The sequence below is a fragment of the Dendrobates tinctorius genome, unplaced genomic scaffold, assembly GCF_039654945.1.
Source record: "Dendrobates tinctorius isolate UK_male_01 unplaced genomic scaffold, ASM3965494v1 ptg000011l, whole genome shotgun sequence".
NCBI lineage: Eukaryota > Metazoa > Chordata > Amphibia > Anura > Dendrobatidae > Dendrobates > Dendrobates tinctorius.
The window spans coordinates 97114667-97130424 of record NW_027361679.1 but is presented as its reverse complement, the minus strand read 5'-3'; the positions used below and the strand labels follow the sequence as shown (position 1 = coordinate 97130424).

The 15758-nt window shown below is 44.2% G+C and overlaps 1 protein-coding gene across 1 annotated transcript in view; it reads right to left on the bottom strand.

The window, feature by feature from the left end:
- LMNB2 (lamin B2) overlaps positions 1–15758 on the bottom strand; it is a 148982-nt gene that overhangs the window by 52791 nt on the left and 80433 nt on the right. The window contains exons 6-9 of the mRNA XM_073545097.1: positions 10806–10931; positions 10437–10657; positions 7308–7614; positions 49–156 (exon numbers count right to left, since the gene is read on the bottom strand). Coding sequence (XP_073401198.1) covers positions 49–156; positions 7308–7614; positions 10437–10657; positions 10806–10931 — 762 coding nt within the window. The remainder of the gene's footprint in view (positions 1–48; positions 157–7307; positions 7615–10436; positions 10658–10805; positions 10932–15758) is intronic.

The following is a 15758-nucleotide window of genomic DNA, read 5'->3' as shown; positions in this document are numbered from 1 at the left end:
AGGCTGTTCTTTTCTTTATGTCTCCATATAAAGATATAAACTACTTACCTTAACAGATTGGCCTGCTTTCAGCACATACTTGGGGGTGAATTTATATACCATTTCTTCTAGGTCTCCAATGCTCAACTTAAGCCTCCAGCTGCCTAGAGATTGATCCTGTAAGTTGAAACATTTAAATTAATATAGTCTGACTGCAGGGCCACACATTAGTATTGTACAGTGTAAGCCCTGTCACATGGGTAATACCGTATTTTTCGCTTTGTAAGACGCACTTTTTCCCCAAAAAAATTTGGGGGGAAAATAGGGGTGCGTCTTACAATGTAAACATACCTTTTATTGTGCTGCCGCTGCGGGTGTCCGTTACTTGCCGCCACAGCGCTGGGTCCTCCGGGTGCTGCCGCTGCCACACTGTGTCCCCCGGTGCCTGCCGCCGCCGGGCTCTGTCCTGTGTTGCGTGGGGGGCTCAGCCGTTCCATCCATGCCTGTGCGGTGACTTGCTTGCTTCCTGGAAAATGGCCACCGCGCAAGCGCAGATGGAGATCTCGGCACTGAAATCTCGTTAGATGAGATTTCATCGCTGAAATCTCATCTCCTGAGATTTCAATGCCGAGATCTCCATCTGCGCTTGCGCGGCGGCCATTTTCCAGGAAGCAAGCCAGCCACCGCACAGGCATGGATGGAACGGCAGAGCCCCGCATGCAGCAAGGGACAGAACACAGCGGCAGGCACCGGGGTAGACAGCATGGTGGCAGCACCCAAGGGACCCAGCGCAGCGGCAGCACCCGGAGGACCCGGGGACAGACAGAGTGGGCGACAGCACCCCGGGGACAGAGTGGGCGACAGCACCCCGGGGACAGAGTGGGCGACAGCACCCCGGGGACAGAGTGGGCGACAGCACCCCGGGGACAGAGTGGTAAACAATAAGACGCCTGGATTATAAGAAGCACCACCATTTTATTAAAAAAAGTTTTTTCCTATTTTTCTCCTCAAAATTTGGGGTGCGTCTTATAAAGCGAAAAATATGGTACATCCATTTTATCAGGCTTTATTGTTAGAATAGCTTAGACCCAATATAAGCAGTGTGCAGGAGCTGGGCCTCTCTGACCTTTCCCAGCTCCTGCACACTGCAGTACTTTGCTCTGCCCTCAACAGGGCAGATAAATACGCCTCGCAGGAGCGCAAAGTCGGGGAGCCAAGAAGCAAGCAGGAGGGCGGCATTGCAAAAAGATGGGAGGCGCCGGACCAGGACCCGCTTTTTGCCTATGCACAGTGTATACAGAAATCCAAATATATATAAAAAACACATACGCGCTACCTAAACAAGCGGCAAGAAAATCGCTGAAATAACCTCAGCTGCTAAGGTCAGTAGGGGAGTAGGTGTCACCCCTAAAAAATAAGTAAAACACTGATATTAAACAGAAACTGATCACGTTCAAGGGAGAAAATGTGCCTAATTCAGAAAGCCAATACAAAGCAGTTCTAAAGTAACCAACAAACAATTGAAAAGATGCAAGAAAGATGCAATTAAAAAGGTACTCCAGAGGATGGAGAGAGATTGCACAAATCCAAAGAGATGAGGATACACCAAATATTGCACAAGTATAAAAAGTAGTATGAGCCAAATAATCCAATGGGAGGCTGATCACTACCGACCAAATGAATGCACCAAATCAGATGTTAATCCTGAACAACAAGAAAAATGAAGATTTTGGGTACTCACCGTAAAATCTCTCTCGGAGCCTTCATTGGGGGACACAGGAAACCAAGGGTGTATGCTGCTGCCACTAGGAGGTTGACACTATTCAAAAAAGTTAGCTCCTCCCCAGCAGTATATAACCACCAACTGTCAGGAAGCTCATCAGTTAGTGAGAAAGCAGTAGGAGAAGCAACAGGTATACAACTATCATAACATAACCACAACGAACAATAAACAAGGGTGGGTGCTGTGTCCCCCAAAGAAGGCTCCGAGAAAGATTTTACGGTGAGTACCCAAAATCTTCATTTCTCCATCGCTTCATTGGGGGACCCAGGAAACCATGGGACGTCCAAAAGCAGTCCCAAGGGTGGGTAAAGGTGGTACCATCAAATCAGAGCTCGGGTCACTGCTGCTTGCAGGACCATTCTACAGAGATTTGCATATGACTAAACCTATAAGTGAACCTTGTAGGACTTGGCAAAGGTATGACAGGAAGACTATGCAGCAGTCTAACAAATGTACAAGACCAACGCCTGGTGGTGGGTGACAGAGGAAGCCTCCCACTGAGCGAGAGGAGCGCGTGGTGACCTTAAATGAATGTGATCTGTCCATTAATCAGTAGGTTCAGAATAGCGGAGTGAACCCAGCAGGCCTCGATAGACTTGGAAACAGCCAAGACCTTTACGAGTACATTACAGGATTAAGAACAATGAATCTGCACATCTGATTAGTGCTGTCCTGGGAAGGTAGCTACAGAGAATTCTACCAGGTCCAGTTTGTTTAGAGACCATTCTTGATCAAGAAAGGGAGCAAAAAAGGACAAAAACAGTATCTTCATTAGGGAGAAATACAAAATGCCACCTTAGGGAGAAAGGATGATATCGGATGTAACACTACCTTGTCCTGGTGACACCCTAGATGAGGAACAACAGACCGGTGAGTTTGGAAACTCATCTGATAGAAGAAATGGCGACCGGGAAGGTAACCTTCCAGGAAAGAAGTGAAAGGTGTCTCGTAGAGGTTTGAATGTTAATTCTTGAAGAACTCTGAGTAATAAATTGCGATCCCAAGGTGTTACCAGAAGCTGGTAGGGGGAAACAGAGTGCCCAACTCCCTGCAGAAAGGTCTTGACCTGCAGGCGAGATGCTAAAATCTTTCGAAAAGGGATGGAAAAAGCAAACACCTGTCTCTTGAGAAAACTGAATGAGATGCCAGATCTCAGACTCAAATGTAAGAAGGACAAAATGGAAACAGATAAAAGACCCTTGGGAGGTCTGATTAGTTACACACCAGCGGAAAGATTTTTCACGAGTTTTGAAGATTGTCTGGATAAGCAGATAGGAGAAATCAGCTGATTTCAGAAACATGGTCTTAGTCATGCTGTTAAATAGTGACAGAAATCCGGTGTAACATAGAACCCTGCGAGAGAAGATCTGGAAGATCCTGGAGTTTCTTTCTACGGAGTGCCTGTGAGGAAGTTGACTACTTCTGCTTACCCAAGTCTTCTGGGGTGCTGAGCATGATGGGCACTCCCTCAGTCTTGATCCTCTGGACCACCCTAGAGATCAGTGTTAAGGTAGGTAACGGGTACTATGGGGGAGTGAGACCAAGGAATTACCAAAGCGTCAGTGCCAATTGCTAGCGTGTGATCTGGAGATCACATGAAGAATCTTGTGACTTAGACTGGACTCCATCAGGTTTATGTCGGGAAACCCTCCAAGGAGCCACGTCATGGGAGGCTGAATGCTTGAAAGACCACTCGCCGGCGGCAGGACCCACTCTGCTGAGAAAGTCGGTGGCCCAGATCTCCACTCTTGGGATGTGCAGTGCCAAGATCATAACCGAATCTGCTACACTTCTGACAATATTGCTTGATTTCAGGTTCTTCCTTGAAGGTTCATCTCTATCACCGCTGTGGCATTGTCCGTTTGGACCCAAAACTAATGGTAGAGAATAGGGTCCTTGCAAGAAAAGTAGAGCAAGAGGGAGGAACCCAAAATCCAGAATGTTGATGGGAAGGGATAATTCTTGGTTGGTCCGTCAGTCCTGGACTGTTAAGTTCTTAAAATATGCTCCCCAATTGAGAAGATTGGCTTCTGCAGTAGCGATGACTAGAGGAGATGAAGTCCACCAGTCTAGAGACTTATTTATCCGGAGAGGGGCATGATTAGTCGATACAGGGAGTGAATCGACCAGTCCCATCTTGATGGCAGAAAAAAAAAAATTGAAAATGATGAGTATGAAAGTAGGCAAATGGAATTTCTTCCATTGATGCAACCATCCTACCTAGAACGCTCATGCAGAAGTGGAGTGAACGTGCAAAAGTGCCTCTGACGAAGAGAGTCACACCTGATAGGATCAAGGGTTTTTCCTTGGGTAGAAAAAAAGCTCTTGATCGTGCTGAGTCAAACAACATTCCCAGAAAAATCAATATGTTGGACCGGGACCAGATACTATTTTGGGATGTCGATAACCCAAGCCAAGATGGAGAAGTGACCAGAGTGCAATCATGAGAAAAGAGCTCCATACATGACAGATGGTGTGACTGCCTTACCGGATAGCAGAGAGAGCACTTACATTTGCAGCTGCGATCGGACATGTGGTACATGGCAGATGGTGCATCTGACTCACTGGATAGTGGGCAAGAAACCTGGACCACTGCTGCAAATGACCATGAGGAAGTTGATAGGTGGTGCATCTGAGTCACTGGATGGTGGGCAGAAAACGTGGAGCGCTGCTGTCACTGAACATGAGATACATGTTAAATGGTACATCTGACTCACTGGATAGTGGGTAGGAAACGTGGACCACTGCAGCAAACAACCATTAGGAACTTGACAGGTGCTGCATCTGAGTCACTGGATAGTGTGTGGTAAATGGTACGCCTGACTCACTGGTTAGTGGGCATGAGACAAGGACTATTACTACATTCGACCATTAGGTACGTAGTAGATGGTCTGACTCACCGAATGGTGGACAGAAGACTATTACGGCTGCTGCAATCGACCATTAGGTATGTGGTAGATGGTGCATCTGACTCACCTAATGGTGGTCAGAAAACTTGTACGGCTGCTGCAATCTACCAGGAGGTGCATGGTAAACGGTGCATCTTATACACTAGATAGTGGTCAGAAAATGTGGACTGCAGCTGTGATTGACCATGAGGTACGTGGTAAAAGGTACATCAGACTTACTGGATAGGGGACCAAACACTACTGCTGTTATTCCTATAGCACCTAAAGTCTAATTCCAAATGGATGGAAAAGCTGGTGGGCATAGATAAAAAAAAAAAACACTCCATTGCTGCAGTCGAGGTCTGGGTGGATACCTAGACCTATAGGAGCTACATTGGGAAGGACTATAAGATATCGCATACATAAACAAAGGACACCATGTCTGTCTAAAATAAAAGTGTGTCCTGGATTCATTAACTTTTTTTTGTTTTATAATACATTTAAAAGAGACCCAGGTGCTATAAGCTGCCGAGTCACAAGCACTGGACCATTGGGAGGGGAGATCTCTCCTGGAGGGAATGAAATTGAAACATCTATGCAGAGCGTCTAGACGGAGCGTCTGTCCCAAACACTGCAGTACAGCAGGTGGTCTGCTCATGATACTCAGGGAAAAAAATATGGTGATGAGAAGTCAGCATTAAGGAAAAAAGGGCCCGTTGAGTTCCCGTGCCAGATGAGTTCCTGTGCTTCTGGGCATCAAGCCACACAAGAGATACCTGTCCTGAAGGCCCCAGAATCCATCTTCGCAGCACAATAATAAAGACGGTCATCAGACAACCCGGAGGTACGGGCGGCTGGAGGGTACCTGGTCCCGGGGCAGTATGTCGGGCGGCTATAAGGTACCGATACAGTCTTCCCACCCTGCAACGTCTGGCTCTGGAGGGCTAGCGGGCTAGGGTGTAGTGGCGAGGACCGATCCGCATCCTCGGTCTTCCTAACCCTGAAAGACCAGCTATGGAGGGTGGGCGGTACAGGGGGGTAGTAGCAAGGACCAGTCCACATCTTCGGTATTGCGGATGCCCCAAACACGCTTGAAGTGTTAGGAGGCATGGGGTTCTGCCTAGCACACACGAGGGTACAGTAGTGATGCATTCCCACACTGTGCTCCCGGTCTCTAGGGGGGGTAGAGCGGAGTGAGCTATTACACTGCGTCGCCCAAATCACAAGCTGAACTTGAAAAATAGAGATCATTAATAAAAAACAAAACCTAAAAAGGTAGAAACAGGGCTGAGAGCAGCCCGTGTCCACCTCCTACTTACACTAAGCTAAATCTGAACAGCTTCATGCAAGTTGGTGGGTATTTATACTGCTGGGGAGGAACTAACTTTTTTTTGCATAGTGTCAACCTCCCAGTGGCAGCAGCACACACCCATGGTTTCCTGTGTCCCAAAATGAAGCAAGAGAGAAAAAAAAAACCCTCATTTGCAAAAACATCAAATTATGTTGCCCTTACTGGGTGGTGCTGTAAACTGTCCGTGGGTTAATGAATTTGCAGGGGTGGTGGTTTCTGGTCCTAACATCGCCTCGTAGCTATTTTGACCTCACACGCTCAGGGAGCTTGTCGGCCATTGTCTTCTTGCGGGCATCCAGGGTACGCCACTGGCCAGGGCTTTCCCTGGCTCTGCCCGTTGCGACTGCTGCCCTGCTCTGATGCTACTGGCAATTTAAGCACACACCACCACCCCTTGCGATTTCATTAACCCACGGACAGTTTACTGCACCATGCGATAAGGGCAACATTATTTGATTGTATTTGAAAATAAGGGTTTTTTTCTTGGTGTTGTTCAGGATTAACATCTGATTTGGTGCATTCATTTGGTCGGTAGTAATCAGCCACCCATTGGATTATTTGGCTCATACTACTTTTTATACTTGTGCAATATTTGGTGTATCCTCATCTCATCTCTCTTCATCCTCTGTAGTACCTTTTTAATTGCATCTTTCTTACATCTTTTCAATTGTTTATTACTTTGAACTGCTTTGAATTGGCTTTCTGAATTAGGCACATTTTCTCCCTTGAGCGCGGTCAGTTTTTGTTTAACATCAGTATATAGAAATCTGTCAATCATTGGTGGGTTTAGACAGAGCTCATGAATATGGAAGACTACCTGTCCTCTAGTGATAATCACCTCCTGATAAACCACTGTTTTACTGAAACTACAGCAGCAGCCCCGCACTAGCAGCAGGGTCTCCGTCCCTACATTATGCGGCACAAACCTAATAAGATTCCCTTTTAGTATTATGAGCCTACATGAAAGGTTTGCCAAAGAGTTCTGCTTTCTCGCACAAAAACTGATGAAGGTGATGCTCACTAGACTGCAGCTTTAGTGAGCAAATTGGATTAGTTAAATACATAATTGCAATAATTCAATCCTGGTAGTAAGTGCACAGCTCAGGCAATACAGTCCCCTTTATAAGTACATACCTTCCATAAATGCTTATTCAGATCATTTCCTATACATCAACCTGCAGTGGCTGAGCATTTGAGAAACCAAAATGTGACAGTTAGTTGTCCTACTTTGATGATACTTACAGAAGGAAGGATAAACAACAAAATATTAACAGCTGAAGTCTATACAAAGGAACGTGACAATCACCTTATCAGAGTTATTGTTTAGGTGAATAAACTTTCCCTCCAGGTCAATCTCCTCTATAGTGATGCTACCAGTTGCAGTGGATTGTTGAGACATGTGAAACCTGCTACTACTGCTTCGTTCCCCCACGCTGCTGGAAGCATAAGGCCCTGTAGCAGAGGTAGCAGAAGACTGAATGCTGCTAGCTCCCTCACTTTCTCCAGCTTCCATGCGTTTTCTTTTGTTGCGAGACTGGCGAGTGGTAGCGTAGCTGCTGCTTGAAGTGGCTCGAGATACTGTAATGCGAGCTGGGCTTGGCGACAACTTCAACCTTAAAAATAAAGTATTTAACAAAGTTATTTTGCGAGACATAAGAGAATTCTGACAGAGTACCTTTTAAATGTAGAGTTTATTTACGCTGCCCAAACCACGGGAAGCATGAATTAGAGCCTGGCTTTGAGCCCGCACGACTGCAGTCAGGTAGATTTAGTTGACCAAATCAACAAACCTAAAATATCAAAATGAGGCTCATCGCTGTCTTATCTTTTGCATCAGAAATGTGTAGTCATAAAGTGATCTATTGTTTAAATCAGGTTTTTGTGCTACATTTTCTTTTGGAGGTTGGGAAATGTTCTAAAACTGTGATCTTCATTACAAAAAAACTAAATTTGTAATCTTGCAATCTTCACACTGTCCGCTATTTTTTTTTAAACCCATGCTACCCATCCTTTTGTGCAAGAGTTTACAGCAAGGCTCATTATAAGCAGAGGCAAAATTACAATGACATGCAACATCTTTACACAAAGCTGATGAAGGATCCACCAATCACAATAGGCGATGTTATAGCCGACCCTACTCCCCCCTTCCTTCACAACCACCATTGCCATGTACGTGTGTCGTTTCCTGAAACATCAGGAAGGTAAAGAGGTGACCCGATAACTAAAATGTACTTTCTAAACTACTATTAACACCATGCAAAAAAAAAAAAAAAAAAAAAATACACAAGCCCTCACACAGCTCAATCAACAGAAAAATAAAAAAGGTAACAGGTCTCAAACTGGTGACTTATTCCAATTTTGTTTTATCTATTTTTATCTAACTTTTCAGAGTGATTTAAGCCACTTAAACAGAGCTGCAGCTGGTCTCCATAAGAGATCGATAAATTAACCATATGGTGTAGAACGAAAATATAGACGGGAATTGTTCAACTGATCACAGGTCCCTTAGAGGAAATAAAAGAATGTGGAAAGTAATAGTTCCTTTTTCTTTAAATTAAAATATCTAAAAACACACAAAATTGAATATGAAAGGTCAGATCTCCGCCCTTTTCTCAATCTGAAAATGAAAAAATACCGTATTTTTCGCTTTATAAGACGCTCCGGATTATAAGACGCACCCCAAATTTTGAGGAGAAAAATAGGAAAAAAACTTTATTTTTAATAAAATGGTGGTGCATCTTATAATCCATGCGTCTTATTGCTTTCCAGGGGTGGTGATGGAGGAGGCCGGAGTGGAACATTGCTGCTGGGATGAGGGGGTGTTTTGATGTGCAGCGTGCCGCTGCCGGTGTCTGTTACTGCCGCCGCCCTCTGTCCCCTGATGCTTGCCACCACCGCCACGCTCTGTCCCCCGGTGCCTGCTTGCCACCACCGCCGCACTCTGTCCCCCAGTGCCTGCTTGCCACCACCGCCGCGCTCTCCCCCGGTTCTTACCGCCACCACCGCGCTCTGTCCCCCCGGTGTTTGCCGCCATCGCCGCGCTCTGTCCCGTTCTGAGGGTACTTGCCGCGGCACTCTGTGCCCTGATGCTGCCGCTGCGCTGTCCGCCACCGCCGCGCTCCTGTCCCCCGGTGGTTTCTTCCGCCCCACCGCCGCCGCCGCGCTCTGTCCCGTTCAGCGTGGGGGGGTCTCTGTCGCTCCATGCCTGCTTTCTTCCTGGAAAATGGCCGCCGCGCATGCGCAGACAGACATCTCGGCACTGAAATCTCGGGAGATGAGATTTCAGCGCTGAAATCTCATCTCCCGAGATTTCAGTGCCGAGATGTCCGTCTGCGCATGCGCGGCGGCCATTTTCCAGGAAGAAAGCAGGCATGGAGCGACAGAGACCCCCCCACGCTGAACGGGACAGAGCGCGGCGGCGGCGGTGGGGAGGAAGAAACCACCGGGGGACAGGAGCGCGGCGGTGGCGGACAGCGCAGCGGCAGCATCAGGGCACAGAGTGCCGCGGCAAGTACCCTCAGTGGCAGCGCAAATGTATATCCTCTTTGTAAGACGCACCCCCTTTTTCCCCTCAATTTTGGGGGAAAAAAAGTGCATCTTACAAAGCGGAAAAAAGCATAATTGATTTCACCTATCTAGTCTGATCTTTCAAAATATGAAATCTGACCCTTAAGACAAATGAAATGAAAAAATTGATGGCATTTTTCTATTTTGCGGGAAGGTGACAAAACAATGAAGTTGTACATCTTCTAAAATGGTACCAATAAAACCATTAGCTTGCCACACAAAACGCAAGCACTTATGTACCTCTATCAACAAAAAGTTATGGATATTATGAATGATGTTCTCAATTCTTTTTTAAAAGCTTTAAATAAAATGCTCAATTATAAAGTATGTCCAAAACTGTATGGACATGAAGAGTCAAATTACCAGGTCATTTTTACTGTTTAACACCACAATGACCAAACAATTTCACACCACTATTCAATATCTGTTGGATGTATGTGAACATGCCTAGTTTTTCATGAGGAACGTGCTTTCAGGACAAAACTGCCATATTTAACTGCCGACATTTCTTTTTTACTTGTATAACCTATCACACAGCTTCCAAGTGGAAGCTGCGTAAAGTACGGTCAGGTCGCTTCACTTAAGGGCTCTTTCAGCCTCAAAAGAAATGTATGCAGCTGTCATGTTCAGGTAAGGATATGTGCAGCCAGTCCGTGCATTGCGATCAGACATCGAACAGATTATCACGGAGCCCTGTTTCGCATCTTTGGAAGTCTGAAAAGGTTAAAAGTCCCAAGCTTTCAAACATCTGGGTCAATGGAGAGAAAATATTTATGGTTCTTAGATGAAGGGGAAAAACAAAAGAAAATTGACTGCCGAATTCAAATCTCACAGCAATTTAAGATGCAAATTCATGTGCCATTGTTACCTCTCCTCTTCTCCTTCCAACAACTTGCGGTATGCACTTATCTCCATATCAAGGGCATATTTCACATCTAGCAATTCTTGATATTCAGTCAACTGTCTCTGTATATGGTCCCTCATGGCTGCCAGTTCTCTCTCCTTGTTGTCCAGAAGTTTACGGTATTTGTCACGGTCATTGGCTAGCATCTCCTCTAACTCATGGACACGATTTTCTGATGCATTTAACTGAAATGCAGAATAAAAATTAAAAGTTATGTCAGTAAAGTTCTAAGGTTTTTTTTTTGGAGTGTGCACCTGCACAATTAACCAACAGAAGCTTAGTGTTACCTATAATACCTGGCATGAGAAAAATGTTACTAGTCACATATTCTACCTGCTTCTGCAGATTGGTAAGTTGGTAGCTGAGTGCCTCCACCCTCATTCGTGCCTCACTCAGCTCTTCTCGGACAGCTTTTGCCTCCTCGTCACTGTGATCAGAGGAACGCCTAATGTTGTCCAACTGAAAAGTAGCAGATATTACTTCATTAAATAGAAAAGTATGGCAAGATTCAGGGTGTCAGTAAACACAATAACAGTTTCACATAGTATAAATTATATATTCCAATAACCAAACATTGATTGCGGGATTTTTAAGTCACTTTCCTTTTTTTGTCTTATAGTATTAGTTTACTTTTTGGTGCCAAATATCTTCAAAATGGCAAAAGCAATTTTGGAACAAAGTGAAAAAAATTTATTTTTCCTTACTGTTTGTTTTGGCACCAAAAATGCACGTTTTGCAAACTGGTGCAAAAAAATACTCACACTCAAAAATACACCAGGGGGAACTAGAATGGAGTTCCACTAAATTTTTCGACATTTTGTGGCTAAACATCGTATCAACGGGTGACAGGGACTCTGGGGAAGGATGGCCCCATTATATTACTTTATAGTCCCCTGAAGAGGAAACACGTTGGGAGTGGCGTTACCCTGTGCACAGCACATCATCTGACCCTGGGAAAAGCACATCTGATGAACTGAACAGTTTTTTTCATTTGAGGATTGGGTGAGACTGTTCCTTTTTACATATAAATTGATGGTGCCTGTGCCCGTACTGTAAATACTCAGCACTGGTTGTTGTTTGATTTTTGTACAGGCATTGATATGTTTGTGCTAATGAGGTGAAATCAACATTTGCAATGATATACATCACTGACTTCATATATATATTAGTGTTTTTCATGATCCACATCATTGGGTGTATGATTAACTGTCTGGAACATATTTTCATGCGTGGCAATGTCTGATATGATCTGGTGCAGTCGTATGTTTGGCACTTTTCTATTAAACTCCTAGGCTTGACACTCTGTGTGTTTTCGATTGAGACACTAGAGTATTTTAACGATTTTGTTTGAATTTTATAATATATTTATTAAAAGTTAAGTTTTATCTCCATTTCTGCTGAACACCTTTGTAAAAAGTCACACTTGATGAATTAGACAAACATCTGGAAATGTTAAACTCCGCCCACGTAAAAGGGGGTGGGGAGTAAAAAAGCAAACAATGAATTGGAGCCTATTTCTTAAATGGGACTCTCTTAATGGGATAAGAAAACCAATTGCCAATGTTACATAATAGTTCTTTACTGTACAACCACTAAAAACCATCTGACACATAATGACAACTTAAATGTGGAAAAGTAGAAAGGGGAAATGCAGCACGTCCGACAGTTAAGTATAAAATAACTACTTCTTTAAATCCATTAAAACGAACAATGTCCAAGAAAAATGTTAAAACCGAAGCATTTCTGGTGAAAAAAAACGCTTAAATCATAGTATATTATACTGTGATTAACCCCTTCATGACCAAGTCTATTTTGACCTTAATGACCAGGCCATTTTTTGCAATTCTGACCAGTGTCCCTTTATGAGGTAATAACTCTGGAACACTTCAACGCATCCAAGCGATTCTGAGACTATTTTTTCATGACATATTGGGCTTCATGTTAGTGGTAAGCTTAGGTCGATAATTTTTGTGCTTATTTGTGAAAAAAATCAGAAATTTGGTGAAAATTTAGAAAATTTTGCAATTTTCAAATTTTGAATTTTTATTCTGTTAAATCAGAGAGTTGTGACACAAAATAGTTACTAAATAACATTTCCCACATGTCTACTTTACATCAGCACAATTTTGGGAACAAAATTTTTTTTTGTTAGGAAGTTATAAGGGTTAAAATTTGACCACCGATTTCTCATTTTTACAACAAAATTTACAAAACCATTTTTTTTTAGGGACCATTTGAAGTCACTTCGAGGGGTCTATATGGCAGAAAATACCCAAACGTGACACCAGTCTAAAAACTGCACCCCTCAAGCTACTCAAAACTTCATTCAAGAAGATTATTAACCCTTCAGGTGTTTCACAGGAACTAAACCAACGTGGAAGGAAAAAATAGACATTTTAATTTTTCCAACAAAAATTTTCTTTTAGCATCAATTTTTTCATTTTCACATGGGAAACAGGATAAATGGATCCTAAAATTTGTTGGGCAATTTCTCCCAAGTACACAGATACCTCATATGTGGTCATAAACCACTGTTTGGGCGCAAGGCAGGGTCTAGAAGGGAAGAAGCGCTATTTGACTTTTTGAATGGAAAATTAGCTCCAATCGTTATCGGACACCGTGTCGCGTTTGGAGAGCCCCTGTGTGCCTAAACAGTGAAAACCCCCCACAAGTGACCCCATTTTGGAAACTAGACCCCTTATGGAACTTATCTAGATGTGTGGTGAGCACTTTGAACCCCCAAGTGCTTTACAAAAGTTAACACAGAGCAGTGAAAATAAAAAATAATTTTTTTTTTCCCTCAAAAATGATTTTTAGCACGCTATTTTTTATTTTCACATGGCTAAGAGGAGAAATTGGACAACAAAAGTTGCTGTCCAGTTTGTCCTGAGTACGCTGGTACCCCATATGTGGGGGGGGGGAAACCACTGTTTGGGCGCACAGCAGGGCTCAGAAGGAAAAAATGTAAATTACCTCTAATCGTTAGTGGACACCATGTTGTGTTTGGAGAGCCCCTGATGTGCCTAAACATTGGAGTTCCCCCACAAATGACCCCATTTTGGAAACTAGACCCCCTAAGGAACTTATCTAGATGCATAGTGAGAACTTTGAACCCCCAAGTACTTCACAAAAGTTTATAACGCAGAGCCGTAAAAATAAAAACATTTTTTTTCTCAAAGTTATTTTTTAGTGCGCAATTTTTTATTTTCACAAGGGTACCAGGAGAAATTGAACCTTAAAAGTTGTTGTCCAGTTTGTCCTGAGTACGCTGGAACCCCATATGGGGGGGGGGGGCGACCACTGTTTGGGTACATGTAAGGGCTCGGAAGGGAAGTAGTGACATTATGAAATGCTGACTTTGATGGAATGGTCTGGGGGCGTCATGTTACATTTGCAGAGCCCCTGATGTACCTAAACTGTGGAAAACCCCACAAGTGACCCCATTTTGGAAACTAAATCCCCCAAGGAACTTACCTAGATGTGTGGTGAGCACTTTGAACCCACAAGTGCTTCACAGAAGTTTATAACGCAAAGCTGTGAAAATAAAGTCATTTTTTTCCTAAAAAAAATGATTTTTTAGCTCGCTAATTTTTATTTTCACAAAGGTAACAGGAGAAATTGGACCCAAAAAGTTGTTGTCCAATTTGCCCTGAGTACGCTGGTACCCCATTTATGGAGGGAACCATTGTTTGGGCACACATAAGGGTTCAGAAGGGAAGTAGAGACGTTTTGAAATGCAGACTTTGATGGAAAGGTCTGCGATCGTCACGTTTGCAGAGCCCCAGATGTGTAGAAACCCCCCACAAGTGACCCCATTTTGGAAACAAGACCTTCCAAGGAACTTATCTAGATGTCTGGTGAACACTTTGATTCCCCAAGTGCTTCACAGGTTTATAATGCAGAAACGTGAAAATACAAAAATCATTTTTTTTCCCCACAAAAATCAATTTTTAGCCCCCACTTTTTTATTTTTCCAAGGGTAACATGAGAAGTTAGACCCCCAAAGTTGTTGTGCAATTTTTCCTGAGTACGCCGATACCCCATATGTTGGGGTAAACCACTGTTTGGGCACACGTCGGGGCTTGGAAGGGAGGGAGCACCGTTTGACTTTTTGAACGCAAAATTGGCTGGAACCAATGGTTGCACCATGTCACGTTTGGAGACCCCCTGTTGTGCCTAAACAGTGGAAACCCCTCAATTCTAACTCCAACCCTAACCCCAACACATCCCTAACCATAACCCTAACCCCAACACATCCCTAACCATAACCCTAACCCCAACACACCCCTAACCATAACCCTAACCCCAATACACCCCTAACCCCAAGCCTAACCCTAATCCCAACCCTAACCCCAACACATTCCTAACCCTAACTCCAACCCTAACCCTATTTATCAACTCTAACCCTATTTTCCAACCCTAAGCCTATTTCCAACCCTAACCCTATTTCCAACCCTAACCCTAATGGAAAAATAAAAATAATTTCTTTATTTTATTATTTCTTCCTGCCTATGGGGGTGATAAACGGGGGGTTTATTTACTTTTCATTCCATTTTGATCACTGTGAGAGTTTATCAGTGATCAAAATGAATGAGTGGAATCTGCAGCCAGCGGCATTTTCCAAGATGGCGGCACTCATAGAACAGGACGGCGGGACACCGGAGGTAGGGGGGGGGGGGGGGTGTCAGAAGGTGGGGGGAGAGGAGAGAGGAGCAGAGGATGGCGGCAGCACATTGCCGCCGTCACTCGGTATCGGGGGCCGATCGGCCCCGTGAGTCGTGGGGTGGCGGATCACGGTCTCCAGCCATGTCCGATGCTACTGCAGCATCGGCCATGGCTGGATTGTAATATTCCATCAATTTTCATTGATGAAATATTACTATCACTCTGATTGTCAGTTTCACTTTTAACAGCCAATCAGAGCGATCTCAGCCACATGGGGGTGAAGCCACACCCCCCTGTGGTGAAGTACAAAGCCCCCTGTATCTGCGGGTTGGGGGATCTTTCAGTGACCCCGATCACCCGACACGCAGGGGAGTCATGACGCCACATAGGCATCACCGACTTTCATGACGCCTGGTCGTGAAGGGGTTAAGGGCGTTTTAAGCAAGAAACGCCTCCATTTTAAAGTTTTTCTTGGACATTGTTCGTTTTAATTGATTTAAAGTGGCTATTTTACACTTAACGGACGGACGTGCTGCATTACCCCTCCTTTTTTGTTATTGCTGTGCTACACCAGCTGGATCTAGCATCCTCCGGTTACAAGGTACTCAGCTATATGCAAGA